This window comes from Hemitrygon akajei, unplaced genomic scaffold, assembly GCF_048418815.1.
Source record: "Hemitrygon akajei unplaced genomic scaffold, sHemAka1.3 Scf000208, whole genome shotgun sequence".
Lineage (NCBI taxonomy): Eukaryota > Metazoa > Chordata > Chondrichthyes > Myliobatiformes > Dasyatidae > Hemitrygon > Hemitrygon akajei.
The window spans coordinates 411,223-434,051 of NW_027332093.1; the positions used below are offsets into that span (position 1 = coordinate 411,223).

General features: G+C 44.7%; 1 protein-coding gene across 4 annotated transcripts in view; it reads right to left on the bottom strand.

Moving 5' to 3' along the window:
- The window catches only part of LOC140724417 (NACHT, LRR and PYD domains-containing protein 3-like), a 33,979-nt gene extending 11,971 nt beyond the window's left edge, over nt 1–22,008 (bottom strand). Inside the window, exons 1-7 of one of the 4 annotated variants that reach the window (XM_073038869.1) lie at nt 21,864–22,008; nt 20,780–20,948; nt 11,261–11,425; nt 4,420–4,512; nt 3,108–3,262; nt 1,747–1,918; nt 1,582–1,647 (exon numbers count right to left, since the gene is read on the bottom strand). In XM_073038869.1, coding sequence (XP_072894970.1) covers nt 1,582–1,647; nt 1,747–1,918; nt 3,108–3,262; nt 4,420–4,480 — 454 coding nt within the window. In that variant the 5' untranslated portion in view covers nt 4,481–4,512; nt 11,261–11,425; nt 20,780–20,948; nt 21,864–22,008. Of the gene's footprint in view, nt 1–1,581; nt 1,648–1,746; nt 1,919–3,107; nt 3,263–4,419; nt 4,513–11,260; nt 11,430–14,815; nt 14,984–20,779; nt 20,949–21,863 lie in introns of those variants that run through there. The other 3 variants (XM_073038865.1, XM_073038868.1, XM_073038866.1) reach the window with 3 other exon arrangements.
- Nucleotides 22,009–22,829: the final 821 nt, after the last annotated feature.

Here is a 22,829-nt window from a genome sequence, read left to right on the forward strand (position 1 = left end):
TACTCCAAATTTGACCTCACCAATGCCTTATACAATTTTAACATTACATCCCAACTCCTATACTCAATGCTCTGATTTATAAAGGCCAGCATACCAAAAGTTTTCTTTACCACCCTATCCACAATAGATTCCACCTTCAGGGAAGTATGCACCATTATACATCAGTCTGTTCTACTGCATTCCTCAACGCCCTACTATTTAACATGTATGTCCTATTTTGATTAGTCCTACCAAAATGTAGCACCTCGCACTTATCAGCATTAAACTCCATCTGCCATTGCTCAGCCCACTCTTCTAACTGGCCTAAATTTTGTCACAAGCTTTGAAAACCTACTTCATTATCCACAACGCCACCTCTCTTAGTATCATCTGCATACTTTCTAATCCAATTTACCACCCCATCATCCAGATCATTAATGTATTTGACAAACAACATTGGACCCAGTACAGATCCCTGAGGCACACCACTAGTCACCGGCCTCCAACCTGACAAACAGTTATCCACCAATACTCTCCGGCATCTCCCATCCAGCCACTGTTTAATCTATTTTACTACTTCAATATTAATACCAAACGACTGAAACATCCTAACCTTCCATGTGGATCCTTGTCAAAAAGTCTTACTGAAGTAGAAATAGACAACATCCACTGGTATACCATCATCAACGTTCCTAGTTACCTCTTCGAAACATTTAATAAGATTTGGCAAACATGACCTTCCACGCACAGATCCATGTTGCCTGTTCCGAATCAGACCCTGTCTATCCAGATAATTATATATACCACCTCTAAGAATACTTTCTATTAATTTACCCACCACTGACTTCAAACTTACAGGCCAATAATTGCTAGGTTTACTCTTAGAACCCTTTTTTAAAAATGGAATCACATGAGCAAGATGCCAATCCTCGGGCACCATTCCCGTTTCTAATGACATCTGAAATATTTCTGTCTGAGCCGCTACTATTTCTACACTAACTTCACTCAAGGTCCTATGGAATATCCTGTCAGGATCCAGAGACTTATCCACTTATATATTCTTTAAAAGCGCCAGTACTTCTTCTTTAATCATCATAGCTTCCATAACTACCTTAATTGTTTCCCTTACCTTACACACTTCAATAACCTTCTCCTTAGTGAATACCCAAGAAAATAAATTGTTCAAAATCTCCCCCATCTCTTTTGGCTCCACACATAGTTGTCCACTCTGATTCTCTAAGGGACCAATTTTATCCCTCACTATCTTTTTGCTATTAATATAACTGTAGAAACTATTTGTGTTTATTTTCACCTTATTTGCCAAAGCAACCTCATATCTTCTTTTAGCTTTTCTAATTTCTATCTTAATATTCATTTCACATTCTCTATATTCCTCGAGCACCTCATTTACTCCATGTTTCCTATACTTTTGGATACTTACATGGTTGTAAGGAGGATGGAGGGATATGGACATGGTGTAGGAAGGAGAGATTATAGTTTGGGTTTGTTTGATTTACTTCTTGGCTCTTTTGGCACAATATTATTTGCCTCATGGCCTATTCCTGTGTTAGACTCTTCAATATTCAATGCACGTTCACTTACCTTTCAGCTCACAGAGAAACGTCAGTAAAAGTTGAGCGGGAATTCGTCGATGGGAAGGATCACAACCTGATTGAATTTGAACAAATTGAGGAAATCATTTTTGTAAAATTGTGAAGCGTGCTGTGTTGCGATCAAAATTTAAATTAATCTCTGATATTATCTCACCATATATCTGGATTTCCTTCAGTATTTTGTCCAAACCTGGGACACCAATCCGCATTTTCACAAAGGTTTCCCACATCACCCTCGGGGCGCGGGAGCCTTTCTCCATCACCAGTCTCAGGAGGAGTTTAGAACTGTCCGCCCGCTCTCCCTTATCAGCGAGATCAGAGATTTTCTGTGAAGAGTAACGGTGAACATATTGGGGACTGACAGATTCACACAGAGAATGAGAAGTAAATGATGTGCTCTGTAACGGGATCACACTGAGCAGTCACCCGAACGGGTGCTGATCCTGTCTGGACATGGACTGTACATTCTGAGTGCAGAGCACACGGAGGGACATTCACCGTGAACCTGGTCCACCAGTCAATGAGATCCTGGCTGGTCTGTGACCGCTTCATTGACGTGGCTCCAAATCCATAAATAATTCCTCACCGGATTTGACGGTGTAAAACAGAAATCAGAAAATAACGATCACAGATGAAGAAAGAAGTCAGGAGGGTTTTTATAACAGAGTGAGCAGTCTCGGAGAAGCTGGAGAAAAGATGATGTGATTCATCTCCTCAGTCCGCCAGTGTCCAACATGACAGCGGATTACCGGCTGACACCTGATGCCTTCCCTTTGTCTTTTTCCAGTGGAGGTTTATTCAGTGATCACACATTACAACATGGCAGTATTCCCCGATCCACACTGTTTGCAGTTACAGATTATTACACAATCATCTCCACCCAGAACAGAACACACTCGACCTCCTGTGGCATCCACTGATGATGTCCCGGTTCTCACTGACATCCTTCTGTCACGCTGTACAGTCTTCACAAACCAAAACATCCCATCATATTTCTATTTAATATTGCAACCCCAACCACACAACTGTTACGTGCTCAACTCAATCTGAATACTGAGCAGCTACCCACCAGTCCGCGGGGTCTTTTCACCCCTTTCTATCACTGCTAATTGTATGTACAGTATTTATTTCCCAGTTATTCCTTCATCTAATTTAATATCCAATAAGTCAGAATTCCGACACCCATCGGTGCTTTGATGTGCGAAAATTCAAACCCATTCTCCTTCCCACTCATCCGACATTCCTCTCCACTGAACTGATTCTCAGCCGTATTTCCATTTAAACTCCTTTATTGCAACCTCATACAGTTGTTTCCTGCTCCTCTCGCTCTGAACATTCAGCCGCCGCCGGTGTATTCACACTTCTTTCAATCATCGCTTGAAATTCACATTTTTAAGAATTATATATATTTATTTCTGATTTGTCTTTATGCTTTACTATCCGATGAGTGAGGGTCCCGACACCCATCAGTCCTGTGACGTGTGAAAATTCAAACCCATTCTCCCTCCCACTCACCCGATGTTCCTCTCCGCTGAACTGATTCTCGGCCGTTAACGCCAGGCTCACTCCGTGCACCGCTCCTTCCATCGCCTGCTCCAGCCTGTCTCGGTAGAAGTCCGTCAACTGCAGCAGCTGGGAATCCTCCCAGCTTGCCAGGAGCTCGGTGATCACTGTGGAGGAAAATGAGGAACATTAAAGGCATTACCGACCTCCTATGGGTCAGCAACTTTATATGGAACCTAAAGATGGAGTTCCAGGTCAACAAACACAGTACGAAATATATAAGGGGGGGGGGGGTGGGGAGACGGGGATAGAAGGAAGGTACTGGAGGGGGAGATGGAGGAGGAGAGTGAGGGGCAGGGGAGAGAGGGAGGGGTGGGGAGAAGGAATCAGAGAGCGCGTGGGGGAGACAGCAAGGAGTAGGGGGAAGTGGAGGTGAGTGTGGTAGGGTAACGGGGACAGGGAAGGGGAGTGATAGGGAAGAGGTGGTTTAAGAGAATGGGGGTCGAGGGAAAAAGTGGCAGGAGGGATAGCAGGAATGGGTGGGAGGGGTTGGAGGGGGATGTGGGATGGGGATGGAGGGTGCAGTGCGGAGCGAGAGAGGATGGGCATAGGGTATAGCTCCTGCGGCTGAAGACTGCTCTTTCCTGTACCCAGGAATATACCGTCTTTATTTGGTACCTGTCCTTGGAAAGAACTCTGCCAATTCCTGAGAATAAAGAGAGCCATGAACATCGCTCTCTTCCTACTGCCTATCAACACCGCTTTGCTCTGGGTTACTGTCTGCCTGCCTAGTCAACCCCTTCCTCAGCAAATCTCTAGAATATCTCACAAAATGCTGGAGGTACTCAGCATATCAGGCAGCATCTATGGAGGAGAATGAACAGTAACCGTTTCGGGCCGAGGCCCTTCATCAGACTGGAAATGAGGGGACAGAAATGCTAGATATTGCCACATTACTTTCTATTCCTTATGATCCTGACCCAAAACGTCAAATGTTTATTCCTCTCCATGGATGCTGCCTGACCTGCTGTGTTCCGCCAATATTTTGTGTCTTTGTGTTGCCCAAAACTTTCAGCATCTGCAGAATGTCTTGTCTTCTGGAGTAACTAGCTATTTTAATGTGCATCACAATCTGCTAGAGGAGCAGGAGCAGACGGTAAATGTACTCCTTCCACGGGTGACTGTGTTTCCCCCAGAGATGTTAACTCTCTCTCTCATCTCTCTGCTCAGTACTCACAAACACTTTGTGAATTCCCGATGTTGAATTAAAGCCAGATGCAGAATCAGCAGAGTATTTATAAATTAAAATAATTTGCCAACATACCCGTGCCCCTTCCCGATATTAACGTCACTGGAACTCCTCCCCTGCTCACACATTGATCCATTTTGAGGACAGGTGTGATCAGATTTTGCTGCTCTGTAACAAAAAAATAACAGGAAGGTCAAACATTAATTGAGGTTTAAAAGAAAACACTGTTTTGTTTTTAAACTGAGGCAAACACTTCCAAACATCTTGGGCCTGTCCACTGAAGCCTAGACATGGCCTGATCCACCTGTGCCCATCCAACCACAGTCACCCAATGTCCATTTCCGCACTCTCCATGGATTGTACACTGGGCCGGGATTCTCCAGGGTATCTACTTCCCATATTGCAGGCAATTCCCCTTTAGGAGCCAATCTTGTGCCCTGGACCGGGAGTGGTGTGTCAATGGAATGGTAAGGCAGGTTGAGCAGACAGTGCCCATTGTTTTGGCCCTCCTACCACTGGTGGCGTTATGGACAACTGTTACAGCAGTGTGGGTTGAAACATTTCTGCTGACGATGAGACTTCTATTCCTCTCGTCACAAGATTATACAGATTTCTCAGTCACACCTGATTCTCATCGTTTCCTTTCAAGTGAACATCGCCTGCCATTGACACCTACGGCAATATATGATTTGAGTCCATAGAGAAACACTCTGATACCTTAAACAATGCAATCTCACCCATAGCATTGTCCTGAAGCATTATAGTTTGTTGTTTTTTTTCCCCGGCAGGACATTAAGAACATTATTAGCACAGGAACTCGGTTAAGATTTCTTTGAGCATATCACCTGACTATTATCAGATAGTTCGTTATATGACACCTTGTTAAACACAATGTCGACATGCCATACATTCAAAACAGCCAGTTGAGAAAAATCGTCAAAATAAATAAAACAAAATGCTGGAATTATTCAACAAGGCAGAGAGTATGTTAATATTTCAGGTGGAAGACCCTGTATCGGAGCTGAGTCTGTGTGTAGGAGCCATGTATCTGTTCTCTATCTGCATTGTATTCTGCGTTGTGTATTTAAAATGCTTTTTTATGGTAACGAGTCACATCAGTGACGGTGTGGTAAATGCAAGGGGAATCAGTTACACATTTGTGGTTTGTTCAGTGCAGTACACAGCTGGGGATAGACGGATGCAATATATCTTGTTATTATCCACTCAGATACGATAAACTTACACTTGGGTACAGTTCAGTTTCATGGCCTCACGTTTGTATGTTTGCTGATTGCCAATAAAGGACCCAATACATATCACCGACTTTTGTAACAATCAGCATGGGAGCTGAGGGTGTGTCATGCAAGTATAACAGATCTGCGGGGGGGGGCGGGGGGGGGGGAGGTTGCCAGCAATGGCAAATTTGCTTGGTTAAATCTCACCGCTACATTCTCAACAGATGTTTCGCAACCTACCGGTCATTGAAATATTCTGAGATACTGAGTATTTTGCTTCAGTATTCACAGTGAAAAGGATCTTGACAATTGTGGGGATGACTTACCGCAGAATGAAACACATGAGTGTATGGACTATAAGAAAGAGCATGTGCTGGATCTTTTGAGAGGTATTAAGTTCGATAAGTCACAGGGACTTAACCAGATATACTCCATGCTACTGTAGAAATTGAGTAAGGAGATTGCTGAGCCTCTGAAGATGAGCTTTGCATTGTAGCGATGTGCTGCATACAGAGCTAGGAATAATGACACTCAGTAAGCTGCACTCAGAACTAGTTTATTCAAACTTCGCGGCGCTGGCTTTTACTCAGTACTGTTCCCGCCCTCTCCTGGCGGATATGACGTCAGAGATGCATTACAAAAGTCTCTTCCCGCGCGTGGGCTATTTGTGAGCTGGTTCGCCTGCGTAGATAGTGGGTCGCTACATAACTCCCCACCCCAGATCCGGCGATACATCCCCCAAATTCTGCAGTCAGGACTAGTCTCTGTTTGGGCGGTCTGCCTCTACGCCACTGTGCCTGAACATTGACCGGCTGCGCCAAGACCACATGGGCCGATTTGAGCCGGTCCACCGTGAAAACCTTCTCTTTCACCCCAATGTCCAGAACGTACATGGATCCGTTGTAGTGTGGTAAACGCAAACGCAAAGTTGCATAGTTTTGATTTGTTCCGTGCAGTACACACCTGGGGACCGACCGACGTCATATATTTTGTTATTATCATCTTAAATACGCTGAACTTACACTTGGCTACACTTCAGTTTTATCCCTTCAAGATTGTATGTTTGCTGATTGCTAATAACGGATCGCATACATATCACCGACATTTGTAACAACCATCATTGGAGCTGAGGGGACGCCATGCCAATATAACAAATCCGTGGGGTCGCCAGTAATGGCAACTTGGTTTGGTTAAATTTCACCACTACATTCTCAACAGACATTTCTCAATCTGCTGATCAGTTAAAATATTCTGAGGTACTTAATGATGACTTTGCTTCAGTATTCATCAGTGAAAAGGACCTTGGAAATGTGGGGATGACTTACAGCGGTCTAAAACGCTTGAGTAAATAGACTTTAAGAAAGAGGATGTGCTGGAGCTTTTGAATGTCATTAAGTTCGATGAGTTGCCGGGACTGGATGAGATATACCCCAGGCTACTCTGGAAAACGAGGGAGGAGATTGCTGAGCCTCTGTCGATGATCTTTGCATCATCAATAGGGACGGGAGAAGTACCAGAGTATTGGAAGGTTGCAAACATTGTTCCTTTGTTCAAAAAAGGGAGTAGAGATAACCCAGGAAATTATAGACCAGTGAGCCTTACTTCAGTTGTGGGCAAGTTTTGGAGAAGATCCTGAGAGGCAGGGTCTGATTAGGGATGGTCAGCATGGCTTTGCCAAGGGCAGGTCATGCCTTATAAACCTGACTGAATTATTTGAGGATGTTACAAAACACATTGATGAAGGTAGAGCACTGGAAGTACTGTATATGGATTTCAGTAAGAGGTTAGCTAAGGTTCCCCATGGAAAGCTCATTCAGAACATAATGAGGTATTGGATCGAAGGAGACCTTGCTTTGTGGATCTAGAACTGGCATGCCCACAGAAGGCAGAGGGTGGTTGTAGATGGTTCGCATTCTGCATGGATGATAATGACCGATAGTGTTCCGTTGGGATCTGTTCTGGGACTTGTTCGCATTTTTACAAATGACCTGGATGAGGAAGTTGAAGGATGGGTTAGTAAGTTTGCTGATGACACAAAAGTTGGGAGTGTTGTGGATCGTCTGCAGGGTTGTCAGATGTTACAGTGCAACATCGATAGGACGCAGAAATGGTCAGAGAAGTGGCAGATGGAGTTCAATACTGATAAGCGTGAAATGGTTCATTTCGGTAAATGAAATTTAAAGACTGAATATAACATTAATGGTAAGACTCTTGGCAATGTGGAGGATCAGTGAGATCTTGATGTCCGTGTCGATAGAACACTCAAAGCTGCTGCACACGTTGACAGTGTTGATAAGAAAGCATATGGTGTGTTGACATTCATCAGCCATGGGATTGAATTCAAGAGCGTGAGGTAATGTTACAGCTCTTTAAGACCTTGATTAGACTCCACTCGGGAGTACAGTGTTCATTTCGGTCACCTCACTACAGGAAACTATATGGAAGCGATAGAGAGTGTGCAGAGGAGATTTACAAAGATGTTGTCTGGATTGGGGAGCATGCCTGATGAGAATAGGTTGAGTGACCTTGGCATTTTCTTCTTGAAGCGATGGACAATGAGAGGTGACCTGACAGAGGTGTATAAGATGAGAGGGATTTGTTGCATCTATAGCCAGAGGCTTTTTCCGAGGTTTGAAATGGCTAACAAGAGGGAGCATAGTATTAAGCTGCTTGGCAGTAGGTACAAGGGGGATGTCTGGGGTAAGTTTTCCACACAGTGAGCGGTGGGTGCGTGGAATGCACTGACACCAACGGTGGTAGAGGTGGATCCAATGGGGTCTTTTAAGAGGAGGGCCGACTGTATATAAGACCTTGATTAGTCTCCACCTGGGAGTACTGTGTTCAGTTCTGGTCACCTCACTACAGGAAACAATATGGATGCTATAGAGAGTGTGCAGAGGAGATTTACAAGGATGTTGTCTGGATTGGGGAGCATGCCTGATGAGAATAGGTTGAGTGAACTTGGCTTTTTCTCCTTGAAGCGATGGACAATGAGAGGTGACCTGACAGAGGTGTAAAAGATGGGAGGCATTTGTTGCATTGGTTGTGTCGATAGCCAGAGGCTTTTCCCCAGGCTTGAAATGACGAACAAGAGGGAGCATAGTATTAAGCTGCTTGGAAGTAGGTACAAAGGGGACGTCAGGGGTAAGATCCTCACACAGTGAGCGGTAGGTGCGTGGAATGCTCTGGCAGTGATGGTGGTAGAGGCAGATACAATAGAGCATTTTAAGAGACTCTTAAATAGATACATGGAGTTTATACACATAAAGGGCTGCGCAGCAAGGAAATTGTAGTCAATTTCTAGAGCAGGTTACATGGTCAGCACAACATTGTGGGCTGAAGGGCCTGATACGTGCTGTAGATTTCTATGTTCTATGTTCTTTACACTTGACCTACCGAGCTGCCAAGGTGATCATCACTAATCAAATCTCACTGACTTTTCGCAGGTCCTGTTGAATTTATTGCAAGTGCACAAGTACGGGAAGGTGCAGGTACAGAGAAACACTGACGTATAGCAGCATCACAGGCAAGTACATTCAGATAACAGATGGAACAGATATTATACAATTCTGTGTCACAAGCAATATGAAAATACAGTCTGCCAATGTTTGTCCACCAATAAGGTGAATAACTGTGCTCTCCACCACCATGGGCTCACACGTGTCCATAGACGAGCCCCTCATGTCCCTTCCCCAATGTCAATGGGCTCCTTCCCCCATCCTGCTCCTTGATCCCCCACCGGGACAAACAACCACTCAGACTCCATCCTATCCAACCCCTCACACCATATTTATCCTCCCAGTTAATTCCCTCTCCCTCCTCCTTTTGCCGGGATCCCTCCTTCCCCAGGGAATCAGCATCAACTGACGGGAGCAGAAGATGCTTCAGAAACACCCCCAACTTTCATCTGAGGGAAATGGAAATAATTCAAAAAGCGGGACAATTACTTTGAGGTTTGTTCCGCTTTGATGTGGAGTTCAGGACGGGAGCGTGAGAAGTGATCAGCTGGCGTAATGCCCCCTCGGATGGCCCATCTCTGCTATTGTGCGTAACCAGTGATTGTCATTGTTTTACACAAATGGGAAGAGTGTAACTCCTCTGTTGACTGTGAGGTGGGCTGGGTGGGTCATTTAATTGTTATCTCAGCCGGTCAAGTTCAACCGTCTCAGTGCCAGTGTGACGTAAGGTACTGCACACACAACGTCAGAACTTGTTTTCAAAAGCTGTTTAATGGACGTTTTTCATGATTTCAGGGGAACAATGAAGGAAACTTAACAGGTGTCATCCAGTGTTTCTCTTGTTCGGGCAGTGGTGAGGAAGAGGCTGATCGCAGATTTGTGTAAATTGAGCTTCGGCTGCAGTGGAAAAAAAGCCGGGACCGAGCTGGACGGCTGGAGAGTACAGGTTGTCTGGTCTTGCAGTTCTGGGGTTAGTTTTGTGCCCGAGCCGAGAGTATGGGATCAATTAGCTGTGGTTCCCCAAGCTGGGAGGGAGGATGTGGGTGATGTGGATCTGTTTACTTGTGCGGGTGTGGGGTAAATGGGGAGCAGTTGTGGGGCCATTGGCGGGGTGGAAAGAGGTTGGGGATGTGGGTTATCTGACGCAGAGTGACCCAGGAGGATGGGTGCCAGGACAAATTAAATCGTAAACAAGGGAGGCGTTGGTCCATTGAATCAGATACTATACGTGACCTTTCAGAAAGCAACAATTCTCTTTTCACATTAATTACTGTCTAATCTTCCTGTTAACATTGTGTTTGTCACAAAGCCCCAGAATCTGGGAAGAGCTGAATGGCAGGAAGCAGAGGGTGATGGTGAGAGGCTGTTCATTGGACTCGGGGCCAGTGCCTCGTGATGTTCCTCATGGTTATACCTATTGTTACTTGTCATCTATATCAATCATTTGGTTGGGAATATATAGGGTGTAGGTAGTAAGTTTGAACATGGAACATAGAAATATAGAGCACATTACAGGCCATTCAGCCCACAATGTTCTGCTGACCTTGTAACCCACTCTAAGAACTGTCTGGAATTACCCAACTGCATAACATTGTTTTTCTGAGCTCCATGTGCCTATCTGAGAGTCTTCTAAAAGACCCTTTTGTGTCCGCCTCCACCACCGTCGGCACCAATGCATTCCACAACCACCGCTGTGTGTGGAAAAACTCCCCTGACATCCACCCTCAACCTTCCGCCAAGCACCTTAAGACTGAGCCCCCTCATGACAGTCATTTCAGCCCTGGGAAAAAATCTCTGGCTATGTACATGATCAAAGCATGTCATCATTTTATACACCTCTATCAGGTCATCTCTGATTCTCCGTCACTCCGAGGAGAAAAGACCGAGCAAGTTTGCAGCGAGTAAGTGCAAAGAATTACTTTTTTTGAAAGATATTATGTATAAACACTCCCCTCTGTTTCCATCTCCCCACTCGGAAGTGACCAAAAGCTACTTCACAGGGTGGAAGACATTGAAATGAGCAAACACTGAGGGAATGTGAGTGACTTTAAAGAGCTGGGATACTGACAGCACATCACCCGAGCTGGAGTGATTGCAACTGGGTCTGACAGAGGCATAACTGGTACTTCTGGGCACATTCAGTCTCACTCCAACTGTTTCCTACCTTTCTTTGTTCAGGTACGTAATGTCTAAATGACCAGTGTCAGAGTAAATGAGACTCACCAAACTTTCTCCTGACTGAATCAATAGAAACCCTCAGTCAGAAGGGTTCTCTCCAGTTGATGCTCTCAGTCCTCGGGCTGGTTCACTTGTTGCTGTTCCTTCGTCTTCAGTTGTGGTTTGCTTCCAGTTGTGCGCTTTTCTTCCAATAAACCTCTCACCACAGGTCTGACTTTAACCAGGGAGATAATGAAGCACGTTAACAATACAGAGGAGAACAAAACATTACTGCTCAATGTTCCTAAAAATAAGACTCACTGAAATTTAAACATTAAGACAAATATAACGATGTGAGTGAACAAATCTGTAATTGTCCCTCACATGTTACAAAACCTGATATGGGACACAAAGGATCCATCATTCAGTCATGGTCAGATATAAGACACAGGAACAGAATTAGGTGATTCGATCCATCTGGTCTGCCCACCACTCAACCACGGCTGATTTTATTCCAACACCATATTCCTGCCTTCCTCCTGTAACCCTGAAGCTACTTGGAACTATCACAAATATATTAATCTCTGCCATAAATATACCCAAATTGCAGCTTCAGCCAATTTCTGTGGCAACAAATTCCACATGTAAAGGGGTTTTCTTCTTTTTCTTTGTTACTCCGGATGTTAATCAAAATGGCTTCTTCGTTTTGTTAAATATAGCAATGCTTCTTTGTTGCGAGGGAGTACTGGAAGCTTGTTTGGGTTAAAATTTACTGATAACGAGAATTGTATTCCTTTGTAAACCAATTGGGATTAATGTTGTTCTTTCTTCTGAATCTGTAAGCTATTGTTGGCGGGCTTTTGGGGAGTCAGCGCGAGGGGGTGAGAGAGAGAGGACGCGATGCTGTAAACTGGGCGAGGAACGGACCCCAAGCGGGGCTCCAAGGCAGGATGTTCGGCGAGGAGAGGAGACGATGATAGTTGGAGAGGGAGGGAGGGAGATCCCTCCCTCGCGCAGATCTCCCCAAAAGCCCGCCAACAATAGTTTACAGACTCAGAAGGAAGAACAACATTAATCCCAATTGGTTTACAAAGGAATACAATTCTCGTTATCAGTAAATTTTAACCTAAACAGGCTTCCAGCACTCTCTCATAACAAAGAAGCATTCCTACTTTTAACAAAACAAAGAAGCCATTTTAACATACGCATTAACAAAGAAAAAGAAGATGCTCCCTTTATGCACAGATCAGTCACCCTTTACTTAAGATATTCTCCTTCTCTCAATTTTAAGGGAAAGCATCTTTATTCTGAGACTGGGCTTTCAGTTCCCAGACTCTCCGCCTAATGGAAACATCCTCTCCATGTCCACTGTAACCAGGTTTTTCAGCATTCGGTAGGTTTCCTCAAACAAGAACCAACACAGCCCCGACTGTCCTTCTGAATTCCATTGAGCACAGGCCCAGAACCATTGACTAACAGACAGGTGACAGTGAGGGGAAATCTCCAAAATGGTTTGAACACTGAACCCCTGGGTCCAATTCTACTGCTGCAAACATTTAATGACCTCCTCTCCATGTGAGGGATGGTATAGGAACTCATTCTCTCCTCAGATTAGCAGTCATTGCCTCCAAAGGAACCCTAGAAACAAACAGCTGAGACCAGACCAGAAATACTCGCTTAACACCTCATAAGCCGGAGCAGCTCGAGCCCCGGGTCCATTTTACCTGGATCGAAATCTGTGATAGGGTCACACGTGCCACTGACCAAACCCAGAATCCTCAAACTTCGTCCCCACATCAGGGATTTCCCTACAACCAATGTCCAGCAACCCGAGACTTGTGATTCATTGTGGAAGGAGGAACATTCAGCCCCATCTACAGAAGTACTGACCTGGTCAAATCTCAAAATCTGACAGATCCATATTCCTGGAGTCTGCATCTCAGGAAAACAGCCCAAGCACCAATTTTCCCAGGACTCCCTTGCTGCCGGTAACATGCTGCAGTGTGTAGACCATTCAGAGTTCTAAAGCTGACACTCCTGCATCAACCTGTGGCAGAATGGGAACCTGATAAACCTCTGACTGGGCCAGATATTGGGCTGGAAAACCTGGGCGTGGGTCACCAACAGGCAGGGATACGTTTCATGTTGTCTCCAGCAGCTAAACTGAAAGCATTTTATCATTATCCGATTGTTAAATGAGATCTTGCCCAGTACAATTGGCCGTTGCATTTCCTGTGGGCTAACAGGAATAACAGGGATTTCATTTCAAATTGAAATTAAATGCTGGAAACTCGGTACATCAGATTGGATCTGTGGAAAGAGAAACTGTGGAAGACCCTATATGTGAACTGATGCTGCCCGATCTGCTGAACGGTTCCAGCATTTTCTCTTTTTACTTTCAATGATGCACAACTATTGACTGATTACAAGATGTTTGTGACGGCCTGAACAGTGTTACACAAATGTTAATGCCCACATACATTAGTTTTGTCTTCATACCAACACAGGGATAATATAGTCGATAAAGTCAATGCTCAAAACATCCTCCCCACCCCACTGCTCCTGAGGCCGATGTCTCTCACTGAGGGACCGTGACCAGAGAGCGATAAAAATGAGCAACACTCCCTGCAGGTCACATGGGCTGTTACCCTGGCAACAGAAAAAGTGGCTCTCCAAAAATGACAAAAAAATGAAATAACACACTCACTTTAAATGCTGTCAAGATTAACATTTCGCCATTTTGCCACATTGAAACCAAAATTGTAATTATTGATGCGATACAGACTGACCAGAAATTGACAAAATGGTTGATAGGTCGCACATTCATTAGTTTTCTCTTCAATCCAACACAGGGTTAATACAGTCGACACAGTGAATGCTCACAACATCCTCCCCACCCCACTATCAGTCTGTTCCATCTGCTCCGGAGGCTGCTAACGGTCAATGAGGGGAAATGACCAGAGAGCGATAAAACTGTGCACCACTCCCTGCAGATCCTGTGGCTGGCCCCGGCAACAGGGAAACTACAACTCAAAAATGACCAAAACAGGAAATATCAGACTCAACTGTAAACACTGGGAGTTTCCATCTGGCAAAGATTAACACAGCGGCCGTTTGGTAACTTTGAAACTAAAATTGTAGTGACTGTCTTTATCCTTCCTCATTCTGCATTAAATAAATCCTCTAGCTGTTCAGGTAACAAACACCGAATTCAGAAATAACTCGCAGGAAGAGAGGTTGTCGATATTTATCATCGAGGTGGTGGGATGCAGGCTGGACAGAGGTTGAACAAGACGGGCAGGGATTAAGCAGATGGATCGGGTGGGAGAAGGGATCAAGGACAATCACTGATGGCCCTCCAGCAATGCACTGATACTGAATTAACAGTACATACTGCTATGTACTAAATTGACAAAGAACAGGAACATTGGCATTTACCCTTCTCCCCGAAACAACTTTTATCAACACACCGTAGAAAATATCCCCAGTTTCGGAGTGAAGATCTCACAACCCGGACAGACCCCGGTACGTTTTGTCCAGGAAGCGGGGTGAGACCGCGAGTTCGGGGAAGTTAACGGGACTCACTGCCCAGGATCGCTCGGTACCGGACTCAGTACTCACCGCATGGATCTTGTCGGTCTCGCTCCGCAGAGGATCATCCGTTTCACTCCCAACCACCCCCGGGTCCCCGCCCGAGGGGGCGATGAAACTCTCCCGAGCCGGACCCCGCAGAAAATCCGCCGCACCCTACCCGCTTCAACACAGACAAAGTAAAAAATTCACAACCCATCGCGGGGAAGTGAGCATGCGCAGTGTGTTTATTGCGTCATCAGAGAGGGGGCGGGGCATCGGAGACACACGCAGATGCTGCTGATCTGCGTAAAACAGGATCACGTGATGGTTGAGGTTCTCCCACGTGACCCGGTGACTGTTCCTTGCCCCTCACACGCTGCCCGACATATCGGCTTCATTTCCCACATTATTTCATACTCACAGCTCTCCCATCTCAGACACACGTTTTTGCCCGTTTCTCATTTCGTCGAAGATGAAATTAATTTCCATCTTCTGCAGCCCCGTTGTTCTCCAATCACTCACCTCCCACCCCGTCACTATTTTCACCTTCCCACCCCCCCTCAGCTGAATCCACCTCTCACTCCCCAGCTCTTGCACCATCCCACCCCTCACCTCTTTTCTCTGACTATTTCCCGTCCATTCTCAGTCCAGAGGAAGGGTCTCGGCCCGAAATGTTGGGAAATGGACCACTTCCCTCCACAGATGCCGCCCTACCAACTGAGTTCCTCCGGCAGTTTGTATTTTGGTCTGTATAACCCGTATTAGTATGGAGAGAGGGATTTTACACCATATTCCAGGTACAATCTCCACAAAACCCAAATAATTGTTAAAGTGATTTTCATTCTTATACCAATAACTCTTGCAATAACTACAATGTACCTTGGACCTCCCTCCCTACCCTCTGCACCTCAGTCCATCTCCATGGAATCTCACTCAGGATTTCAATTTGTCCTACAGAAGTGGGTGATCTCATATTTCCCACATTGGGCTCCAGCTGACCTGTTGTTCCCACTCACTGGTTTTGCCTCCGTAACCCTGAAACCTTTTGACAAGAGACACAGAACATAGAACAGTACAGCACAGGAACAGGCCCTGTGGCCCAAAAAGTTGTGCTCAAACTATTCAATTAATCAAATTGCCAACTAAACTAATCCCTAATGCCTACACAATTTTCCCTCACGTTCACGTGTCTATCTAAACATCTCTTAAAAGTCCCCAATATATCTGCCGCTACCATCACACCAGGCAGCACATCCCAGCAACCCACCACTCTGTGTAAAAGTTCAAAAAGCTGGACATCTACTTTGGGATTTGTTCCACTGTGACGGGAAGTTCAAAGCGGGAGCAAGAGATTAATTCAGTGGGGGTAACGCCTTCTCAGCTGGTCTGCCTCTGCTGTTGGATGCAACCAGTGATAGACATCACTTCATACCAATGGGAAGAGTGTAACTCCTCTGTTGACTGTGGGGTGGGGTGTGTGGGTGGGTCAGGTAGTTTTTACCTCAGCCGGTAAAGTTCAACCGTCTCAGCGCCAATGTGACATAAGGAATTGCACACGTGATGTCAGATCCTGTTGTGGGAAACCCACACATGTCATCAGGCATGTGGGGGTGCAAAGTGACATCAGCTCCAGGTGTGGGGAATCCACACGTCTCATCAGGCATGTGGGGGTACAGAGTGATGTCACGTGTCGGTGAGAACTTGTTTTCAAAAGCTGTTCAATGGACATTTTTAATGATTTCAGGAGGACAATGAAGGAAATTTAACAGGCTTCATCACTGAATCTTGTATTGTATGAGATTAAGTCTCCTGCTATGTGCCCGGCTTTGCCATGTTGTTGATGGAGTGGGCGTCGTGGCCCTTTTCTCGAACTGGGTAACAAAACCCCAAACGCTTCTGGGGAAAACTTTGCAGGGTGATCAGGTGTGGGGTGGGTCAGTCAATGCAGTATCCTGTGGTTTACAATTTCATAGAGTGGTTTTACTGATGTAAACTGGAATTGCTAGCAGTGTAAACACAGATTCGTATCAGTTAACAGAAGGCCTCTCATCCCTGCAGTCTTCGTCTCCTGGTGAACTAAAAACTCTGACAATGAGGACCACAGATACTCCTTCCTCTAAGTCAGTGTATCATTCAAACAGCTGATTGCTGAGATGCACTATATTTGTTGGTCAGTGAAGTTCCCCCAGATATAGATCGATGGATTTGTTGGGGAGTTCGGGGATGTCACAGTGAAATGACGGATCAGCCAAACCCTCTGACCTCCGGAGGTTCCACGGGGACCTCCTGCAAATCGCAGCACAGTGCCAATTCCAGCTGATGGCGGTAGTATACCTGTTCAGGAGGGGTGAGGAAGGGGTCTGATCACGGGTTTGTGTAAATTGAGTGTTAGTATGTGTTGAATGTATGTATTGGGGAGCACTTCGGATCTAGTGATCACAATACCATTAGTTTCAATATAATTATGGAGAAGAATAGGACTGGACCCAGGGTTGAGATTTGTGATTGAAGAAAGGTTAACTTTGATGAGATGCAAGAGGATTTAGAAGGAGTGGATTGGGACAATTTGTTTTATGGGAAGGATGTAATAGAGAAATGGAAGTCATTAAAAGGTGAAAATTTGAGGGTAGAGAACCTTTATGTTCCTGCTAGGTTGAAAGGAATGGTTAAAAGTTTGAGAGCACCATGGTTTTCAAGGAATATTGGAAACTTGGTTCGGAAAAAGAGGGAGATCTACAATAAATATAGGTAGCATGGAGTAAATTAGGTGCTCGAGGAATATAAAGAATGTAAAAAGAATTTTAAGAAAGAAATTAGAAAAGCTAAAAGAAGATGTGAGGTTGTTTTTGCAAGTAAAGTGAAAATAAATCCGAAGGGTTTCTACAGTTATATTAATAGCAAAAGGATAGTGAGGGATAAAATTGGTCCCTTAGAGAATCAGTGTGGACAGCTATGTGTGGAGCCGAAAGAGATGGGGTAGATTTTGAACAATTTATTTTCTTCGGTATTCACTAAGGAGAAGGATATTGAATTGTGTAAAGTAAGGGAAACAAGTAGGGAAGTTATGGAAACTATGACCATTAAAGAGGAGGAATTACTGGCGCTTTTAAGGAATATAGAGTGAATACATTTCTGGGTCCTGACAGGATATTCCCTAGGACATTGAGGAAAGTTAGTGTAGAAATAGTAGGGGCTCTGACAGAAATATTTCAAATGTCATTAGAAACGGGGATGATGCCGGAGGATTGGCATATTGTCCATGTGTTTCCATTGTTTAAGAAGGGTTCTAAGAGAAAACCTAGCAATTATAGGCCTGTCAGTTTGACGTCAGTGGTGGGTAAATTAATGGAAAGTATTCTTAGAGATGGTATATATAATTCTCTGGATAGACAGGGTCTGATTAGGAAAAGTCAGTATGGATTTGTGCGTGGAAAGTCATGTTTGACAAACCTTATGGAAATTTTGAAGAGGTTACGAGGAAAGTTGACCATGGTAAACCAGTGGATGTTGTCTATATGAACTTCCGTAAGGCCTTTGACAAGGTTCCGCACGGAAGGTTAGTTAGGAAGGTTCAATCGTTAGGTATTAATATTGAAGTAGGAAAAATGGATTCAACAGTGGCTGGACGGGAGATGCATGAGAGTAGTGGTGGATAACTGTTTGTCAGGTTGGAGGCCGATGACTAATGGTGTGCCTCAGGGATCTGTACTGGGTCCGATGTTGTTTGTCATATACATTAATGATCTGGATGATGGGGTGGTAAATTGGATTTGTAAGTTTGCAGATGATACTAAGGTAGGTGACGTTGTGGATAATGAAGTAGGTTTTCAAAGCTTGCAGAGAGATTTAGGCCAGTCAGAGGAGTGGGCTGAATGATGGCAGATGGAGTTTAATGCTGATAAGCGTGAGGTGCTACATTTTAGTAGGAATAATCCAAATAGGACATACATGGTAAATGGTAGGGCATTGAAGAATGCAGTAGAACAGAGTGATCTAGGAATAATGGTGCCTAGTTCGCTGAAGGTGGAATCTCATGTGGATAGGGTGGTGAAGAAAGCTTTTGGTATGCTGGCCTTTATAAATCAGTGCATTGAGTATAGGAGTTGGGATGTAATGTTAAAATTGTACAAGGCATTGGTAAGGGCAAATTTGGAGTATTGTGTACAGTTCTGGTCAGCGAATTATAGGAAAGATTTCAACAAAATAGAGAGAGTACAGCAAAGATTTACTAGAATTTTACCTGTGTTTCAGCACTTAAGTTACAGGGAAAGGTTGAACAAGTTAGGTCTTTACTCTTCGGAGCATAGAAGGTTGAGGGGGGACTTGATAGAGGTATTTAACATTATGAGGGGGATAGATCGAGTTGACGTGGATAGGCTTTTTTTCCGTTGAGAGTAGGGGAGATTCAAACAAGATGACATGAGTTGAGATTTAGGGGGCAGAAGTTTAAGGGTAACATGAGGGGGAATTTCTTTATTCAGAGAGTGGTAGCTGTGTGGAACGAGCTTCCAGTAGAAGTGGTAGAGGCAGGTTCGGTATTGTCATTTAAAGTAAAATTGGATAGGTATATGGACAGGAAAGGAATGGAGGGTTATGGGCTGAGTGCGGGCCAGTGGGACAAGGTAAGAGTAAGCATTTGGCATGGACTAGAAGGGCCGAGATGGCCTGTTTCTGTGCTGTAATTGTTATATGGTTATATGGTAAGTTGCAGCGAAAGTGGGCGGGTCCAAGCCAGACAGCTGCAGAGTCCATCTATCTGTTCTTGCAGATCTGTATTTAGTTTTGTGCCCAAGACGAGACTGTGGGGTCAATTAGTTGTGGTTCCCCAAGCTGGAAAGGAGGATGTGGGTGATGTGGATCGGTTTACGTGTGTGGGTGTGGGGTAAATGGTGGAAAGGGTATGGGGCCATTTGCAGGATGGAGGGAGGTAGGGGATGTGGGGTATCAGACACAGCATAACATGGGAGGATGGGTCCCAGGGCAAACTGAGTTGTAAAGAAGGGATGAGTTGGTCCATTGAATCAGACAGGATCAGACCTTTCAGGAAGCAACAGTTCCCTTTGCACGTTAATTACTGACTAAATCTTCCTGAACGTTGTGTTTGTGACAGAGCCCCAGTGTCTGGGAACAGCTAAATGGCAGGACGCAGAGGGTGATGGGGAGAGGCTGTTTATTGGACTCCAGGCCAGTGCTTCGTGATGTCCTCATGGTTATACCTATTGTTACTTGTCATCTATATCAATCATTTGGTTGGGAATATATAGGGTATAGGTAGTAAGTTTGAACATGGAACATAGAAACCAACAGCACATTGCAGGTCTTTTGGCTCACAATGTTCTGCTGACTATGTAACCTGCTCCAGACACTGTCTAGAATTACCCAACTGCATAACACTATTTTTCTGAGCTCCATGTACCTATCTAAGAGTCTCTTAAAATACCCTATTGTATCTGCCTCCACCACCGTCGCCAGCAATGCCTTCCAGACCCACCACTCTGTGTGGAGAAATTCCCTTGACATCCCCCCTCTACCTTCCTCCAAGCACCTTAAAACTATAGCCCCTCATGTCAGTCATGACATTTCAGCCCTGGGAAAAAGCCTCTGGCTATCCACATGGTCAATACACCTCTATCAGGTCACCTCTCATTCTCCGTCACTCCAAGGAGAAAAGGCCAGGCAAGTTTGTAGCAGGTAAGTTTAAAGAATTACATTTTTGAAAGATATTAAGTCTAAACTCTCCACTTTGTTTCCATCTCCCCACTCAGAAGTGACGAAAAGCTACTTCACAAGATGCAAGACCTTGAAATGAGCAAATACTGAAGGAATGGGAGTGACTTTAATGAGCTGGGATACTGACAGCACATTGCCAGAGCTGAAGTGATTGTAACTGGGTCTGACAGAGGCATAACTGGTACTTCTGAGCACATTCAGTCTCACCCCAACTATTTCCTACCCTTCTTTGTGCAGGTATGGAATATCTAAAGGACCAGTGTTGGAGTAAATGAGACTCACCAAACTTTCTGCTGACTGAATCAATGGAAACCCTGAGTCAGAAGCGTTCTCTCCAGTTGATGCTCTCAGTCCTCGGGCTGGTTCACTTGTTGATCTTCCCTGGTCCTCAGTTCTGGTTTGCTTCCAGTTGTGGGCTTTTCTTCCAGTAAATCTCTCACCGCTGATCTAGCTTGAACATGAAAATAATGAAGGCACATTAACAACACAAAGGAGAACAAAACATTACTGCTCAATGTTCCTAAAAATAAAACTCACTGACATTTAAACATTGAAGACAAATATAATGATCTGAGTGAACAAATCTGTAATTGTTCCACACATCACAAAACAATATGGGATAAGGAGGAGCCATCATTCAGTCAGGAACAGAATTAGGTGATTTGATCCATCTGGTCTGCCCACCATTTAACCATGGCTGATTTACATTCCAGCACCATATTCCTGCCTTCCTCCTGTAATCCTGAAGCTACTAGGAACAAACACAAATATATTAACCTTTGCCATAAATATACCCCAATAACAGCTTCATCCACCCTCTGTGGCAACAAATTCCACAGATCAGCCACCCTTTACTTGATATTCTCCTCATCTCAATTTTAAAGGGAATCTTCTTTATTCGGAGACTTGGTGTTCTCAGATCCCAGACTCTCCATCAAATGGAAGCATCCTCTCCAGGATGTGCACTGTATCCAGGCTTTCAGCATTCAGTAGGTTTCCTTGAACAAGCACAACCCCCACCCCCACTGTCCCTCAGAACTCCGTTGAGCACAGGCCTAGGACCATTGACGAACAGACAGGTGACAGTGAGGGGTAATTTCCAAATACGCTTTGAACATTGAACCCCGGGTCCAATTCTACTGCTACAAACATTTACTGACCATCTCTCCATGTGAGGGATGGTATAGGAACTCATTCTCTCCTCAGATTAGAACTCATTGACTCCAAAGGACATCAGAAACAAGCATCTGACCACAGACCATAAATACTCGCTCACACCTCATGAGCCTGAGCAGCTCGATCCCCAGCTCCATTTCACCAGGGTCAAAATGTGTGATTGGGTCACACAGCTGAACGTGCCACTTACCTCGCACATCGTCCCCACATCAGGGATTTCCCCACAACCAATGTCCAGCAACCCGAGACTTCTGATTCATTGTGGAAGGAGGAATATCCAACCCCATCTACTGAAGTACTGAACTGGTCAAATCCCAAATATTGACAGTTCCATATTCCTGGAGTCTACATACCGGGATTACAGTCCAAGCACCAATTCCCCAGGACTCCTTGCTGCTGATAACATGCTGCAGTGTGGTCGGCCATTCAGAGTTCAAAAATTAACACTCCTACATCAACCTGTGGCAGAATGGGAAGCTGATAATCCTCGGACTGGAGCAGATATTGGGCTGGAAAACCTGGGCGCGGGTCACCAGCAGGCAGGGATACGTTTCACGTTGTCTCCAGCAGATAAACTGAAAGCATTTTATCATTGTCCGATTGTTAAATGAGATTTTTTCCCAGCGCAATTGGCCGTCACATTTCCTGTGGGCTAACAGGAATAACAGGCATTTCATTTCAAATTGAAATTAAATTCTGGAAACTCGGTACATCAGATTGGATCTATGGAAAGAGAAACTGTGGAAGACCCAGTATAATCTGATGAACGGTTCCAGCATTTTCTCTTTTCACTTTAAATGTTGCACAACTATTGACTAATTACAAGATGTTTGTGACGGCCTGAACAAAGTTGCACAAATTTAAGTCCCACATTCATTAGTTTTCTCTGCATTCAACACAGGGTTAATACAGTGGACACAGTGAATGCTCACAACATCCTCCCCACCCCCAGTATCAGTCTGTTCCATCTGCTCCCGAGGCCACTAACTCTCAATGAGGGGAAGTGACCGGAGAGCGATAAAAATGTTCACCACTCCCTGCAGATCCTGTGGCTGTTCCTGGCAACAGGAAAAATGCCTCTCAAACATGACCAAAAACAGGAAATATCGGACTCAACTTTAAACATTGAGAGTCACTGTCAGACAAAGATTAACAC